The 18,684-nt window shown below is 32.3% G+C and overlaps 2 protein-coding genes across 2 annotated transcripts; both read left to right on the plus strand.

The window, feature by feature from the left end:
• Positions 1-209: 209 nt before the first annotated feature.
• On the plus strand, positions 210-4,506 carry LOC126976885 (allergen Tha p 1-like). The gene is made up of 3 exons (XM_050825521.1): positions 210-377; positions 2,781-2,989; positions 4,213-4,506. Exons 2-3 carry the CDS (start codon positions 2,800-2,802, stop codon positions 4,404-4,406), a joined length of 384 nt encoding a protein of 127 aa, XP_050681478.1. The 5' UTR covers positions 210-377; positions 2,781-2,799; the 3' UTR covers positions 4,407-4,506.
• A 7,108-nt stretch (positions 4,507-11,614) lies between these two features.
• Positions 11,615-13,862, plus strand: LOC126976894 (allergen Tha p 1-like). Its single transcript, XM_050825533.1, has 3 exons — positions 11,615-11,783; positions 12,763-12,971; positions 13,570-13,862. Exons 2-3 carry the CDS (start codon positions 12,782-12,784, stop codon positions 13,761-13,763), a joined length of 384 nt encoding a protein of 127 aa, XP_050681490.1. The 5' UTR covers positions 11,615-11,783; positions 12,763-12,781; the 3' UTR covers positions 13,764-13,862.
• The last annotated feature ends 4,822 nt before the right edge of the window (positions 13,863-18,684 follow it).

Below are 18,684 nucleotides of genomic sequence, written 5' to 3' on the forward strand. Positions count from 1 at the left end.
TGAAGCAAACATTTTTCATTCGAAATTTGGTGTTCAATTTATTATTATTTTTTTTACACAAAAAGCGAACGTTTTTTGACTTATTGGTGGTACTACTACATAAAAAGTTTGCCCTGAAACTATTTTATCTCTAAGAGATGGCGTGGCATTAACCAAATAACATACCAAAACAAATTTTTCCAGATATTTTGTACATTATGACGACAACTTAGAGCTTCTCATTATCACGAAAACGTCATCAACTGATGCAGGCTCCAACAACACTCCTAATTATCATACAAGTTTTTGTTGAGACTGTGAATAAATATAAAAAGGACCAAGTACTGTGAAGCTGTTACTAGTTGATTGTTGAAGACCATTGCTGCAACATCTCTCAGGTACTTATACGAATTTATATATATTTATGAATTAATATTTATTTTCATTAAACCAGATTTTAAGTGTGTATAAATCAAAAGCCTCGTTGAAAACTTTTTGATAGTTTAAATTTTTCAGTATCTATACGTAGGAATTTAATATATATTTGTAGATTTTTCCTTGAAATGGGATCTTACATCATAAATATTCAATAATATTCAATTGGGGTAATAATAGGTATCTGTGCTTTAAAAATTAATGAACTAGTTCAGTAAGTACAGATGTTAATGTTTATATAAGGTGGTTTTAATATATAAATTAAATACCCTGTCAGGGTAGTTTCTTTATTAATTGAAAAATAAATAAAATTAATTAATTAACCAGCTTATTTCAGCTATGTCTGCTGCTTTTGTAGATCAAATTGTATAATTTATTTAATTTTTCAAACTTTTTTAAAGCTGGAATACAACAGCGAATATGACGTTCAAAACGGGTAAACCGTTTCTAAAATAACTGTCACAATCATCGAGACAAACACTCCATAAAACATTGTTTCAATGTTAAAAATAATCCGCACAATAGTTTCTTATAATCTAAAATTATTATAATTTTGTTAACCTCTTGAAATGTATATTATATCATATAAATTATCATATTAAAATCATTGTCACTTGAATACTCAATCTCCAAAATGATCAAAGTTCCCACAGAGTCAAATTACTTAAAAGCCTTTTATTATAATTAGCGCGACATTGAAATGAAAAAAAAAATAATTAAGATTATTTAACTACATATAACTAATATAAATAGATTATATAACCTACCTTTGTTTGAATATAATGCCTTCACGCCTGAACTACCAACCATCATATATTTTTATGTGCATGAATACATTTAGGTCCAATTTATTTGGAAATGTTAAGTTCTCGAAGATATAAGAATTAATTTTATTCGGACCGTGTCGAGGGAAGAAGTTTATTTATTGTTATATCAATAATATCTAAACTAATTCTTAAAAAAAATAACTAAATAAATTGTTTGGTATTTATGTAGATCGACAAATAAGAAAACAATTTATATATTTTGCTTTATACAAAGTTTATTTTGTTTTTACTCACTGGCTATAAAATAAATTATGTCTGTGGATATTGACCCTGATGTAAATATGAAGAGAATTTACTTAATTAACAGAGAAGTTACTTAACGCTACCTACGGCTTTGAATAATGTTTGGAATATTAATGTAATTATCATCTGATAACTTAAAATATAAACTATATTAAATATGGTATTTTTTAAACGCAATCAACGGAAGGGGTTTTAAAACCCTTTTGAAGAGGGGTTTGAAATTAATACCTTTTTTTAATTTATTTCAAAAGTTATCCGTTATTCGTCACTTTGTTTGAGCGTTAAATATGTATCAGATATTTATATTACCATCAGAAATATTAATAATAATTAACATGATTTTTGCGGGATTCATCATTTTATGTCGCTATTTACCAAGTAGAAAATAATTTTTAGTTTGTTATATTAAGTAGACAAGAAATAAGTGAAAGTTGTTCAAATTTCAAAATCATTTACTTGTAAAAAATCATCAAAATACATTTAGTAATTGATTGAACAAATTATTTTTTCGAAAGAAAGAAATATTGCATGAAAGAATATTTGCACACTTTAAATAAAGTAAAATGCATGCCTTATCTAATTATAAAATGATATATAGGAAATTTAAAGACATAATAGTTACAGGTAAATGTTAACTTTATCGAGTCATAAAACATCTTAAAGATAAGAGACCCGGTTGAAGTAATTGCATCACTATTTTGATAGTAGACAAATAAATTGGAGATTGCCATAAGAGGTACTTTACTATACCAAGATACAAAAAATAAAAAATAATAATCGAGTTAAAACTGGCTCAAACTGAACTGGTTAAATAAAACTGCATTGAGGAAGCTGCAAATGTGATTGTTGACACATTGCATTATATTACTGCACGTTATTTAATACCTGCCTCTTAAATATCAACTGAGTACTGTCAATCTTATAAATTACTTGAAATAATTCAATCGGTATTACAATTTGATTTTTTTTAATGAAAATAAGGGACGAGACGAGCAGGACGTTAAGCTGATGGTAATTGATACGCACTGCCTATACATTGCAGTGCCGCTCAGGATTTTTGGAATTCCCCAATAATTTTGAGCGGCACTACAACTGCGGTCATTACCTTGAGACATAAAATGTTAAGTCTCCTTTGACCAGTAATTTCACTAGCTACGGCGCTCTTCAGACTGAAACACAGTAATGCTTACACATTACTGCTTCACGGCAGAAATAGACGCCGTTGTGGTACCCACAATCTAGCCGGAATCCTGTGCAAAGAAGCCTCCCACTGGTAAATACAATTTTTTTTTTCAGTTGTCAAATAAGTTTCAAGATGAAGAGCTTAGCAGTTGTTTGCCTCTTGGCTTTGTTCGTATTCGCGGCCGCTCGCCCCGACGTGTACACCGACAAGTACGACAACGTGGACCTCGACGAGATCCTGGAGAACAAGCGTCTGTTCACTCCTTACGTCAAGTGTATCCTGGACCAAGGGAAATGCTCACCGGATGGCAAGGAACTTAAATGTAAGTTACACTTACAAACTTAATCTTATATTATAAACTTATCTTTTAATGAAATATTAACAGATAACTAATTGATTTTTATTAAGGAAACTCAAATTAATTTAAGATCAAATAGGCTTATTAAAAGCACTTTGATTGAACACTGAACAATTGACGACCTATACAGCCCAGTGGTTAGTGACCCTACCTACTTAGCAAGAGGTCTCGGGTTCGAATCTTGGTAGGATTCTTTAATACATTTATATGACGATGTTTGTTTCCGAGTCACGGATGTTTATATGTGATAATTTATGATTAAATTCATAAATTCATAAATATTTATCGTCGTATTGCAGCCCAATAGCACAGGCTATTTTCTTGTAAATTGTGTAAAAGTTTGTCAGTATGTAGTGTGTCAATCACTTTCTCTTTAACGGCCGTTTTCAATAACCTATCTATCCTTTTATGCTTACTTACATTTCAATAACCTATCAACAGATAGTATTGGACTATAACTAATATTATAAATATATTGGACATAACTATGGATAGATAACATCTTGTCATGAAACGATGATAGCAATATATCCGTATTGAAAACGGCCGTAAATTTACAAATTAACGATGAAATGTTAGTCTTGATAGTACTCTAGTCTTTTAAAATGAATCTTATCCTGTCCAAGTTGTAAAATCTTAATCAAGATGTTTTCATAACAATTGTTATTTCTATTAAAAGTATTTTTTAAAAGTAATTGGAATATAGGTATACATATGTATACGAATAGTTATACAACTGACACCTAATGAACAACTTCTTAAGATAGTTAAATTCACAAGTTATACGTTACTGGTCTCTAGTTCAATTCATTGAATCGAAATCGACCGAAATAGAAAACACAAATTGTGCAAATTAAAACTTTTCTATTACCCAGAACTATGTAAGTTCTATTTGAACGAGCTAGTTTTCGTTACAAACTGTTATACAAATTAAATTTGTATCTAACATTTATGAAGAATGCGGGTCTCGAACCCGCGTCAGAGCGCTCTTATTAATTTACACACTCACAACAAGATGGAGCCACAACCTGAGAGTTGAATTGGTAAGAGCCCTCGGACGGAACCCGCATCGTTTAAAGATTTTGGTTACAAGCTTTATTTATATAATAATTCTAAGAAGTGAGGGACATCACCTTAAAATAACAAATTGTTTAGAAACTATCAATTTAATTAATATTTATTTCCAGCTCACATCCAGGAGGCACTTGAAGAGAACTGCGGCAAATGTACGGACAAACAGAAGACAGGAACACGTCGTGTGATCGGACACCTTATCAACCATGAGGAAGAGTACTGGAACCAGCTGAAGGCTAAATACGATCCCAAGAGCAAATACTCCGTCAAATACGAGGAGGAGCTCCGTTCTATCAAGGCTTCTTAATACCAATAGTTGGTGTTGTCTTGTTACTTACCAAATAATACAAAACATGCGTGTTACAAATTGAATGCAAATAAATAATACTTTTTTTTATGTAATACAATGACTTTTATTGATTTTAATAATCCATATAAATCTTCTTCTAAATCATCTTTCCAGAACAGATGTGAAATCAAAATAGCCATCTATCTCTGTTTGAGGAGATAAGTATGGACATGCATGGAAGTACATAATAGGCTCAAGGACGAAGTAAATATTTGACCTAGATGTAGTGGTTTTCCCTTCAACTCGTAGTAAAGTTAACTTTTTATCGACTTTCCTATTTTTTACAAGTCTCTTTTTTGTCGAAGAGGACCAGGAGATAGCAATACTGGCTTGTAAAATGTCTAGTGAACTCAGTAAGGCCACAGTGTACAGAAAACTAACAGTGGGCCGTCGCCTTTGATGTTTGACGCGCACGGCGTACCCCCCAGCACATAGGGTTGTCACAAGTTTTTTACTATAAGAATATCGAGTGTGTTGTAGACCACACGACTGAAGTTATATCAACAAAATATTAATTTATAAAATTGTTCAAGAATGAAATGAAAATACGAAATAATCGTAATGTGTCTGGGACACATAGTAGAATTGAAACTTCAACGGACAGTTTAAAAACAAATATTTTAAAGTTTCTCGTCAATATTAAAAAAATATTTCAAAGAAAAATGCTAAGAAAAATTATTACCAAAAAAACACTCAATAAAATGTTGTTTAAAAATATTGAAATAATAGTATTTATTTTAAATATATTTCAAAGTAATAATGTTAACAAAGCACAGGTAGTATGAACTATTTCAATTGCTTACAAATTTAAACAAATAAGCGATAGCCCTTAAAATAGTGTCCCGAGCTACTAATTAATTCAGGCGTCCGTAGCGTATGCAGCTCGGGCTCACCTACCCGCGTCTCATCCCGCATTCCTCACCAGATTGCCCTGTCTAGACGGCTTCTTCGGACGCAACATATGTTGATGTATAGACTGTGGCGAGACAGTACTTGCCTGCAACTTTATGAGGCGCAAATACACCTAAAATGGAGTACTGTTCTCAACTCTGGACGGGCGCTCCCCACTACCATCTACTTCCACTTGATCATACACGACGAAGAGCGTTTCTTATTATGGGCGATGAAGTCATGGTTAAAAAGCAGTGAATGAATGTATTCGAAGAAATCCTGTATGAAAGCAAAATATTTTATCTCTGGAAATGCATACAGCACCAAGAACTATCGCGTTTTTAAAAGATGCGTCTTGCATTGTTCTCATCCGACCTATTCCGGCGATCTAGCCCCGATCATCGGTCTTGCGGGAGGGCCTACCAACATTACTTCCTCCAGTACGATATCGGTATTTGAGTTGAAACCTGTGGACACGACCGTATTTTGGGCATTGCCTTAGATACCAAACTTCAATGGGGTCCTCATATGTTTAATTTGGCGAAAAAGCTATTGCAGCACACGCAGTTAAAAAAATTCGGCAACCTACGGATGAAAATACCGTGAGGCTAGTCTACTTCAGCTATTTTCATAGTCTGAGGTCATATCATGCTGCCGATGTTAATACTATTTTACTACTGCAGAAACGAGCTATTCGTGCCATATATAAATTCGGACCAGGAGTGTCTTTAAGAAATAAATTTAAGGAAATAAATGTTTTGCGTTTGACAGCGTAATACATATATAAAAACCTTGTATATGAAAAAGGAAATTTGTTTAAAAAAAATTGTCACACTCATAATGTAAATATTAGCAATAAGGATAAACTTGCTGATCATGTAATGTCGACAAAGTCACAAATTCATTCTGTTCACATAGAGAATTACCTTTAAACGAATATAAGTCAGTTCAATGAAGAAAAAGTTGTACACAAAAGGGTACTATAAAATATCAAAATCTGGATATAAATAAACCTTGGGACTGAGCTTGTGGGCTGTTACATGTCTGTCTCAGATTGATAAATGTATTTATAGTTAGTTATTTCAAATGATAAGAAAGCCTAAACGACTTGAGCTTTAAATGAATCTTAATAAAAATAGTATTAATAATAATAATGAGTTATATTATGTAAATTTAAACAAAATGGTCAAATTGTAAGTAAGGGCATTTAGTAAGTATTGCAATTCTATTTAAATTATTTAACATTATTATTTCTTATTTGGAAGAGTTCTCGTGACGAGCATGTCATGCTCGCTTAATGCCATTCCTTGTGGCATGCTCATGAGCGGGCGGTACTTGAGTTGGCTGGATGATCCTGTCACCGGAAAGTCTGCTTCATGTTTTTTTATTTCTATAATTTTATTTGTTGTTTTAAATTAAAGTTATTTTATATTTTTTTATATAATAGCTAATGAAATGCTCAAATAATGTTGATAATGCTATATTTTATTTATGGTATATGTAGATTGATTTATCTGTTGTATTGTACTATATGTATGTACTCCATAGCTATAACTTTGTTTTTACTTATTAATTTACATTTTTTTGACTTACTCGTGTAAGGCATTTAGTAATTGACGTTTTAATATTTTTGGTGCATCACTTGCACATGTTGTATTGAAATGATTTGTAAATTTAATTGAAAATAAAATAAAATAAAGAAATTGTAATACCATTCTGTTTTGTAAAGAGCAACATTAGAGTTTCTTGCACGTTCTTCTCTAAGGACATCTGCTTTCCGAATGAGCTGAATGAAAAAAAAATTATTTAAATTATAATATAATTTACCAACGAAATAAAATATTTTTTATTTGATGAGGATGGCCCCAATGGCCATCTGTCCTTCGAGCTATATGCCATGGCCATTGGCACTTAAGTTTCGCCATCATCCAGGCTATGCCGGAGACTTTGGTCAAAGTAAAATAATATTTAATTAAGCTGAGTTTATGTTCAAAGGTCTATACAAGCTTCTCAAATAGTAAGCAGAGTGTAAGTGTAACTAAGTTTGAACTAAGTTTCAAGGAGTATTCGCTATTCCATCTACCTGATAAAAGAGTGATCCCTTTTCCCATACAAACATACTCGAATTTTTTCTCCATTGGTTTTAAGCCCTAGACAAAATTATTTTCAAATAAGAACAATATCATAAATAACATTTTTTGATATTTTTGTTTTTATCAGTGCATGAAACAGCTTAATCATACAAACCGTGGCCTATAAACAGACTCCACAATAAAAAGCGAAATAATGAAAAACAGACTGACGCCGAATATTTCCTTCCCATTAATTTCCAAAATTTCATTCCGATCGTACACACATTGTACCACTTTGGAAGTGTCCCTCGCGCAAATTATTCAATTTAAAAAAAATGATAGAAATTCCACACGTACAGGTTTCATGAAAAAAAAAAACACATTTCAGTTCTAAGAATGGGGAAGCACAATTTTTTGTACACAGAATTAGTACAGGTTACATCTCTACTAAGCAAGTTTCAACAGAATAGTTCTTATAATTTCGGAAAAAAGTGGCTTTGACATACGGACTGACAGACAGACAGACATGACGAATCACTAAGGGTCCCTTTTTTGTCATTTGACTACGGATCCCGAAAAAATATAAATACAGACTATTCACGCACACATAGATAGTTGTGCTTCGGTGCAGCGCGATAGCAATAGTTTCTTCAATAACATAATTTTTTTCAAATTACTTTGACCCGAGTCACGTCTTAGCTCAAGATGTTTGTCGGAGCTCCAGTTGTCCTTAACGTCCTGGAGATTGTCTCACCCGCGTTAGCGCGACGGTATGTTGTTTTAGAATTTTTAATTCTGAAAAAGGCCTCAGCTATTGTTAAAATTAAAAAAGATGTGGTGTCGTGGTACACCAGGTAGGAACGATGTTCCTTCGGCTAATGTAGAATCGACACAAATTAAAAAAAAAATCGTGTTCAATTTAATGTAGGTTTTCTTGATTTTTCTCTTAAATTTTGCAGATTAGCTTTTATTTAAGTACAGGAAAGTATTTAGGAAATTCAGTATTTTAGGAAATAATAAATTACGTAAAGAAAAAAAAATCGTAATCCAAATTATCAATTAAAATAACAAAATATGTCTCTTTATTTTTGTTTGACAACATAAAATTACATAGAAATAGAAAAAAGGTATTATACACTACTCGCTTGTGTATACGACTGTCGCGCCTGCGCACGTCTCATTTAACGGTTTTATTCCACGGACTTTTTCTTACGGTTTTACTATCACATTTTTTTCATTTCGGTCCCGCAGCAAAATCCCTATCTCCTCCAAGCCTGCCGTAAGGAACTTCGTTCCAATAAAAAAAATAGGTATACTTGAATTTGTAAAGCGGTTGTTATATATTCGTGCAAGTTTGGCGAACGTGCTCGACGAGCGCACTCGCTTATCTGATGGGTGCCTTTACTCATTTTTGTATGTAATGTAGCATGGCAACCATTTTGCATAAATTACCACATTGATTTGCTCATTCTATTTTTATCCGGCATTAAAACATCACCTTCATATAACTTTGTTATCGTCTTAATTTTTAAGGAGGCATTAAAATTAAGCCTTGAGAATCCAGATTTTTTTTTTTCCAAATAAATAAAATCAAGTACATCTAACACTCGCAGCAAAGTACAACAAAGTTTCTATTTTAGCCACTAGAAGTGACATTTAAGCGCGCATGGTTCTTTTTACAAGTTATGTTTTTGATGTTTTTTCTTTATTATAATATTTACCACTGGAAAGCTTCTTTGCTCAGAATGTCAGCTAGTTGGGTACCACAGCGGAGCCTTTTTGCCGTGAAATAGTAACGTGCAAGCCTAGTACAAGCATTATTGTGTGTAGAGGATTTTTTCCCATTGCATATTTTAATTAATTTTGATATAAAAATATTATTTTATTATAAAAACTAAGGAATGCGAAGTATTATGTAATATTTAGGTATATATGTAAGCCTGATTTAATAATACATAAGATTAAGCACTTACCAAACATAAGTATGTAGGCTTCTTCTTGTCTTTCTTTCTAATGTTTGTATCTAAAGGTTGTGATGTATAATGTTGTGTAGTAGGTATTATGAGTATGTAGTAACTTGTACATTTTTTGTATAATACGTTTTCTTGTAACAGCAACAATTTAAGATATTGTATGTTGTACGGCTGTTGTAGGACATCAGTAATATTTTTTTAAAGGTGTATGTGAATATATACATATTATTATGTCATATGTGTGCATTGTTGATGTATCTATAAGAATAAAGATAATGTAACAGAGCAAAGGTGCGGTTAGTGGACAAAAAGAGACATATAATATAATACCCCATTAATATTTTAAATGTCGAAACGTAACTTCATGTTTAATACCTAGTCAGACTATATTATGATCTTTAAGGCAGTCCACACAAGCCCTATATTAGAGAATAGTGAAAGAAATAAATGTTATTATTAATTATTATTATAAAAAACACTCAGTCTGAATGAAAAAGATTTATAAAAAGGTGCGATAACTTTTTTGGACGCGTTGAACTCTTTTGTGAGGGGGAAAAATAATTCAAGGCTACGTCGACATAAGCATGGTATTATGAGCCTCTATGCCTTTTAGATGTATATCTTATATTAATTAACTAGAAACCTATTTATAAATTAATATAAAATGTATATAATAAATATTGCGCAGTCTCTTTTTTAATAAATAAATAAACCATAAAAATGGTTTTTCTCTTTTTTCATAATATTCTGCTGTCTTTGGTATATCAGTTTTAATATCAAGTTAGATATTTAAGATGGTTTTTGTTTTACTTTCATAATATTATAAAAAAAATTAAACGACTTCAAAAAGAAGGGAATCGATCGGTATATTTTTATATATGTACACCGATTACTCTGATATTTATGATCCGATTTACGTAATTTTTCTTTAGTTCCATGCAGAATAGATGCCATTTGGTCCCATAACAATTTTACATAGTTTTATGTACATTTTTTTATGAAAATTTTAGTTTACCTCGATGATATAATTGTTTTTGTGTACGGCTTTTTTAGGAGTTTTCATTTAGGTTGACTATATATTATAATTATTAACTGACACTAAAAGTAAAAAATAAAAAAAACACGTTTAAAAAAACCGACTTCTAAAACTGAAAATTATCAAATAACTAAAAATTTAATTTAATACACCTTTCTATACCTTTAGCGGTGAAGTAGGTGTTGGTTGCGGATTTTTTATTTTATTACCTACCAAGCTGATAAATGACGTAATATGCTGTAGGTTTTTTGATATACAAATTAAATAAATAATATTATATTGTTGTCGTTTTCCGAGAGCCAGTAAGAAATTTTAGCATTTTTTACTATTTAATTTATAACGTTACAAAACATTAATATAACAGAAACCAAAACCACGAAGTTTTGTCCGGATTCCTAACATGAGTTAAGTTAGGAATGATAAATAAAATTATGAATAGAAAGCTAGCGAAAAACTTAAGTACATACACAGTCAAAAACCATAAATTGAATTTGTACAATATATTTTAGTATAATTTACAAATTAAGTAAATTTAATTTTAGCCAGTTCAATTAATATCTATATGAACACTTAAATATAATAAAAACTGAAGCGTACAATAAATAAGTTAAAACGAGAACTTTTGTTTTTTGGCTTTCCTGTGCGTCTGTGCACATTAATCTCAGAAACAGCTGAGGTGTGTAAGGTGTATAAGTCAAGTAGTATTTAGTGTTTTTTTTTTATTCTAATCCGCTCACAGACAAAAAAGTAATAATAATAAACAAATTAAAATGTTGTGTTTTCTACACAAGCATAAGTCAAACACGTAAAAAAAAAATTGTTGTGTTCAAGATGTCAGCATTGATTTTAATGGATTTACCTAACGGCCTGCTTGTCTAGTTTCTCAATCAACTTGAAAAAGGGAAGATGTCTGTGGTTTGTTATCATAATATTAGTCAGTGACATGATCTGAGGACACATCAATTTTCATCAAGACCGTCCACGTCGATCTTGAGTTAAGGAGGTACAGACACTCAGACATACAACGTAAACTTATCACCAAATATGACGTAATATTAGACAAAGACTAGAGATCTACATAGATACATATAGTATAGACTATAGGAGATATAGTATCATATCTTGTCTGGACAACTCGTAACCACATACGAATCGAGTTTGACCGCCTGTTTTTTACATTATGACGACAACGATAAGCTTCTCATCATCACGAAAGCGTCATCAGGTGATACCCGCAGGCACCAACCACACTCCTAATTAACATACAAGTTTTTGTTGACACTTGAACAAATATAAAAAGGACCAAGTACTGTGAGGCTGTTACTAGTTGTTTGTTGAAGACCATTGCTGCAACATCTCTCAGGTATTTTCATATCTTAATGTTGATACAAGCTTTTAAGTTTTTATAGATGAAAATTAGATATTTGAAACTAATTTGAAAATTTTGGAACAAATATTTTCTTGTTTAATGTTTTAAAAGTTTTCGGATTTTTATATCTAATTATATCTAACCGGCTTTTAAGTTTTTAGTTAATATTCGTTATTGATAGTTACACTGAAACGTTGGTATAAGCTTTTATCGTTTAATAATTTAAAATTTTTACGATTTTCATATCATCTTAGCCAAACGAGCCTTAAATTTTTTTTCTATGAAAATTCGATATTTGATACTAAATTGAAAACGTTAGGTATAGTTATTTTATTGTTTTAAAATTTTTAGGATATTCATATATAATTGTATCATATCAGGTTTTATTTTTTTATAATTGAATGTTAGATATTTGACATTAATTTGAAAAAGGTGGTTTAATAATTTTTTTGTTTGATGTTTCAAAAAGTTAGGATTTAATATTTAAATGAATCAATCAAGATTGTATAAATCAATATTGAATATTTAATCTTAAAACGTTAGTATAAATATTTTATGTTTGATGTTTTTAAATTTTAGGATTTTATATCTAATAGAATCAAGCAAGATTTTATAAATCAATATTATATAGTTAATCTTATAACGTTTGTTTAAATATTATATGATTGATTTTTTAAATTTTCATGTTATCTAATTGTATTAAACCACCTTTAGGTAATTTCTTTATCAATAAATATTCAAAAGTTTATTGTTTCATGTATTAAAATTTTTAGGATTTTTATATCTAATTATATCAAACAAGATTTAAGAAATCAATATTTGATAAATGATCTTAAAATGTTGTTATAAATAGGTGTCTTCTCTCTCTCCCGCAAAAAAAGTAATTAAATTTCAACTGATGCTGCTTCATTTTTAACTTAATTGAAACTGTTCATCCTGTAAAATAATTTAACTAATAATTAATATTTTTCAGTTGTCAAATAAGTTTCAAGATGAAGAGCTTAGCAGTTGTTTGCCTCTTGGCTTTGTTCGTGTTCGCGGCCGCTCGCCCCGACGTCTACACCGACAAGTACGACAACGTGGACCTCGACGAGATCCTGGAGAACAAGCGTCTGTTCACTCCTTACGTCAAGTGTATCCTGGACCAAGGGAAATGCTCGCCGGACGGCAAGGAACTTAAATGTAAGTTACACTTACAAACTCAAACTTAATAAATATTATCTTTTAATGAAATATTAACAAATAATTAATTGATTTTTATAAAGGAAACAAAAATTAATTTTAGATCAAATAGGCTTATTAAAAGCACTTATTTCAACTTTTTTATTTTTACAACATTAAGCGATGTTTTGCCTCAAAATAACACCATATTCTATTAATTTTCATAATCATTAACTTTTTTATATGCAGAAATAAAAAAGGGTATTAAGTTATTTAATATTATAAAAGCACTGCTGTAAAACTAAATCGTTTATCGTTTTAAAACATGTTTTTAATAAAGGTTTTTGTAACATATAAATAAAAGTTATGGAACTCGTTCTATAAATAACCATAACAAAAGTTTATACCTATTTATATCTATTGTATTTTCTATTTCTAGTAGATAGTAGGTGCAGGTTTGAGCACGCAAAACATAGCAAAACATTAAAGTTTATTTAGTTTTGTTTTTATCGAAATAAATAATATGAAACCTTTGCTAGCCGGCATTTGCTTTACATCCTAAGGTCAGAGATGCTATATTAATTTAACTATTAATTAATATATTAATCTTTATTTCCAGCTCACATCAAGGAGGCACTTGAACAAAACTGCGGCAAATGTACAGACAAACAGAAGACTGGAACACGTCGTGTGATCGGACACCTCATCAACAACGAGTCGGAGTACTGGAACCAGCTTAAGGCTAAATACGATCCCAAGAACCAATTCTCTGTCAGATACGAACAGGAGCTCCGAACTATTAAGGCTGCTTAAGACAATAGTCAAGAGCATACGTTGTAATGTGATTTACTAAATAATACAAATCTTCCTAAATGTTAATTGGATTAAATTATATTTTATTGTAGAATATAACGGTTTTTTATTTATATATATATATATATGGAACAATGCATTAAAAAGCGTAGATACATGTGGAAATCTTATTCCCGTATCTAGGTCAGACTTAAAATGGCAACTGTTTTAAATTACATTGGGTATAGATTGTTTTTCTTTTATATTTGATATACTGACACGTTTAAGATTAAAATTATATGTAGACATCACTTCAGCCGAAAGACGTCTACTGTTGGTCGATCAGTCCTGCGCTGCCCCTCATCCAACCTAATACTGCGATCTGGACCAGAAAATCGGTCCATCTTGTGAAGGACCTTCCAACACTGCGTCTTTCAGAACGTCGCTATTCGAGGATTTTACTGCCCCGAGGGCCATCTTGTCCTTCGAGCTATGTGCCCTGCTCACTACCTACTACTTTAGTTTCGGTGTCATCCACGCTATTTTTATTCAATCTCGCAGGGAGAGTCCGAGCATAGCCCGCTCCATTGCCTTCTAAGCGACCATGAGCATTCTAAATAGGACCATAATAATAGCAAGATTTATTTTTTCGCATTCATCAAGGAATTTATATACTACAAAAGATTGATATTAAAGGCATCCGCTTAAATGTTGCTATGGAACATCGAGTCCAACTTAGTTTTGACCGGTTTTTGTCTTTCTTACGTGTGAATTACGTCACTCCGCCAAATGTCAACCAATTTGATAACCTTTTTTGCTTGTAGTGTAAAAATCAAGTCCATTAAAATTGAATGTAATTTTGTATTGGGATATGGATTACCCCGATCGTATTAACCCTAAAGGGCCCGCCACACTACGCTCCTCACGCTGCCGTAATGTCTCCCTCTCTGCCCACACACTGCTCTACTCACGATCGCGACGCTTTGCTTGTCCTTTGACTCGAGCTCAAAAAACCGACAAAATAGGGAACGGTGGGCACATTCCTCGCTACTTCCAATACTACTCGTCCAGTATGTGGCAGGCCCATACCATATCAACAAGAAATTATTATCAGCACTTTTTCGTTCACTTCTAACCTATTTCTAAACTATACCTACTTACATTTATTCATTAAGCCCCCATATACATTATGTAAAATTAATGCATGAAATTACAAATCTGGCATACTGCCTACATTTGAATAAATTAAAAAGCTCTTTGGTGAGAGATTTTATAGTAAAACTTCTTTCAAATGATAGCTTGAATATCTAACATCTTGAAAAAAACGGAGATAGCCGAAATTCACTACGTTTTATGCAATGGTTCGCTTTCAAACTTAGCCGGATTACACTTTTTCGCCAATCGCGGACAATAGTTGGACTCGATGTTCCATAGCAACATTTAAGCGGATGCCTTTAATATCAATCTTTTGTAGTATATAAATTCCTTGATGAATGCGAAAAAATAAATCTTGCTATTATTATGGTCCTATTTAGAATGCTCATGGTCGCTTAGAAGGCAATGGAGCGGGCTATGCTCGGACTCTCCCTGCGAGATTGAATAAAAATAGCGTGGATGACACCGAAACTAAAGTAGTAGGTAGTGAGCAGGGCACATAGCTCGAAGGACAAGATGGCCCTCGGGGCAGTAAAATCCTCGAATAGCGACGTTCTGAAAGACGCAGTGTTGGAAGGTCCTTCACAAGATGGACCGATTTTCTGGTCCAGATCGCAGTATTAGGTTGGATGAGGGGCAGCGCAGGACTGATCGACCAACAGTAGACGTCTTTCGGCTGAAGTGATGTCTACATATAATTTTAATCTTAAACGTGTCAGTATATCAAATATAAAAGAAAAACAATCTATACCCAATGTAATTTAAAACAGTTGCCATTTTAAGTCTGACCTAGATACGGGAATAAGATTTCCACATCTACGCTTTTTAATGCATTGTTCCATATATATATATAAATAAAAAACCGTTATATTCTACAATAAAATATAATTTAATCCAATTAACATTTAGGAAGATTTGTATTATTTAGTAAATCACAGAACAACGTATGCTCTTGACTATTGTCTTAAGCAGCCTTAATAGTTCGGAGCTCCTGTTCGTATCTGACAGAGAATTGGTTCTTGGGATCGTATTTAGCCTTAAGCTGGTTCCAGTACTCCGACTCGTTGTTGATGAGGTGTCCGATCACACGACGTGTTCCAGTCTTCTGTTTGTCTGTACATTTGCCGCAGTTTTGTTCAAGTGCCTCCTTGATGTGAGCTGGAAATAAAGGCCATCCCGCCTCTTATTACGTAGTATTAACATCCTCTTTGGAGATGGATACTAACATTGAAAATGAAAGTAATTATTAAATATGGGTGGAAGTAACGCAGTACAAACTGTTCTCAAATGCAATTAGCAATGCATGCTGCGTTTGGCGAGGCTATGACGAATGAAAGCACCGTGCAGTTTTGGCTTAAGCACTTCCTTATTGGAAACATGAATTTGAAAATTAAGCTTCGAGGAAGACCAGGCGGTAAGGTATATAATAAACTGGATGCGTTGTTCGAAGCCGATTCACATAAAAGGTGGAATATTGTGTGCTCCAAGACCTAAACTGACCTGCAGAAAGAAGCTCGTATGAGGCTAGACTCACCATTTTGAACCGCTGTGCTGGTTCAAGGTATTTTTGATGAAGAGTAGATTCTGTACGATAATCACAATGACTAACTGCAGGTCAAACCCCGCAACAGTGCAAAGCATACCCGTAGAAGTGATTGTATCTGTTTGACCATCAAATAGACTTTATGATGCAATCCGTTACAGGCGAACATCCTTGGTGACTACACCCTGCTCCCAGGTGCTGTTTGTAATACTCGCGTCAAGAAGATACTGCGGTTGGTAAATGCGGTCTTTGCAACCCCAAGTTTCAACTGATTTTCACTTTCACTTTCACTTTCACAGAAACCGTTTTTAATACAAATTCAACCCAAGCGCGGGAAGCTATTTCGGTCAACAGATCAGCATAGCTATCCAACAGCAAATGTCAGTATTATTTGCACACTTCCTCGTAATGTTAGGAACAAGTACTAAACTAAACTCAGAGAGCTCGAATGCCGCAAGGAACGGGAGATGCGATGCTTAAGGAAGTATCCAAATGTGGTGCAAATAGTGGATATCATGAATATTATGGCTTCCAAGAACTATTGTCACATATCCCCTGAGGTGCAAAGCTGCCACAAAGCGCGTGGCGCTCATGCCCGTCTTAAGCCGCCGCGCGTTACCGACGCCAATTTGAACGGGCTCGTGTTACAATAAAAAATTTAATGCTTTTGAAGTGTTTCGGCTTGATTATAAAAACGAATGTCAATGCTTTTTATCACATACAACGAAGAGCGGTTTTTAATTATCGACGAAATTATCGAGTTATGGTGAAAAAGGACTGGCCGGGCACGTGCCATTTGTAATAAAAAGGCGCATAAAGTAGTGAATGAAAGTGTTTGTTGTTTTGTTTTGTTTTTAAAGAAATCCTGTCTGGAAGCAAAAGATTTTATCTCCGGAAATGCATACAGCATTAAGAACTATCGTATTTTAAAAGATGAGTCCTGCGCTGCCCTCATTCAACCTATTCCGGCGATCTAGTCTAGATCATCGGTCTTGCGGAAGGGCCTACCAATACTGCGTCTTCCAGTACGAGGTTGCTATTCGAGTTGAAACCTGTGGACATAACCGTATGTTTGGGCATTACCTTAGAAACCAAACTTCAATGGGGTCCTCATATTTTTAATTTAGCGAAAAAACTCACACAGTTCTGCAGCATACGCAATTAAAAAAATTCAGCAACCTACGGATGAAAATACCGTTTACTATATATATACTCATTTATGTATGTAATGTAGCATGGCAACCATTTTGCATAAATTGTCACATTGATTTGCTTACATTCTATTTTTTATCCGGCATTAAAACATCACCTTCATACAACTTTGTTATCGTCTTAATTTTTAATTATTTTTGATATAAAATTATTATTTTGTTATAAAAAGTAAGGAATGTAAAGTATTATGTAATATTTAGGTATATATGTAAACCTGATTTAATAATACTTAAGATCACATAATAGATGAAATGAAAAAAAGAATTTTAGAAGTTTATTGTAACAGCATTTTTAGCTATATGTGAATATATACAATTTGTATCATGTCATATGTGTGTACTATTGATGTATCTATAAGAATAAAAATAAAGTAACAGAGCAAAGCTGCGGTAAATGGACAAAAAGAGACACTAAAGATAATACCCCATAAATATTTTAAATGTTGAAATGTAACTTCATGTTTCATATCTAATCAGACTGTATGATCTTTAAGGCAGTCCACACAAGCCTTATATTCAAGAATGGTGAAAGAAATAAATGTAGTCATTAATAATTAATATAAAAAATACTCGGTCTGAATGAAAAAGATTTATAAAAAGGTTCGATAACTTTTTTGGACGCGTTGAACTCTTTTGTGAGGGGAAAAAATAATTCAAGGCTACGTCGACATAAGCATGGTATTATGAGCCTCTATGGTTTTTAGTTGTATATCTTATTATTAATATAAGAAATCTATTTATAAATTAATATAAAATATATATAATAAATTTTTCGCAGGCTCTTTTTTAATAAATGAACAATAAAATGGTTTTTCTCTTTTTTTCATAAAATTATGCTGTCTTTGGTATGCCAGTTTTAATTTCAAGTTAGATATTTAAGATGTTTTTTTGTATTAACAAAATATTATAAAAAAAAATGCTTCAAAAAGGAGGAGGTTAACAATTCGATCGGCATTTTTTTATGTATGTACACCGATTACTCTGAGATTTAAAATCCGATTTACGTAATTTTCCTTTAGTTCAAAGCAGAATA

Source organism: Leptidea sinapis, chromosome 42, assembly GCF_905404315.1.
Source record: "Leptidea sinapis chromosome 42, ilLepSina1.1, whole genome shotgun sequence".
NCBI lineage: Eukaryota > Metazoa > Arthropoda > Insecta > Lepidoptera > Pieridae > Leptidea > Leptidea sinapis.

What these genes read in the sequence shown, in the direction of transcription:
- LOC126976885 (XM_050825521.1), top strand. Translation starts at nt 2,800, where the DNA reads ATGAAGAGCTTAGCAGTTGTTTGCCTCTTGGCTTTGTTCGTATTCGCG. An exon ending in GGATGGCAAGGAACTTAAAT is followed by an intron (nt 2,990 to 4,212) that starts GTAAGTTACACT and finishes ATTTATTTCCAG; the next exon opens with CTCACATCCAGGAGGCACTT.
- LOC126976894 (XM_050825533.1), top strand. Translation starts at nt 12,782, where the DNA reads ATGAAGAGCTTAGCAGTTGTTTGCCTCTTGGCTTTGTTCGTGTTCGCG. An exon ending in GGACGGCAAGGAACTTAAAT is followed by an intron (nt 12,972 to 13,569) that starts GTAAGTTACACT and finishes CTTTATTTCCAG; the next exon opens with CTCACATCAAGGAGGCACTT.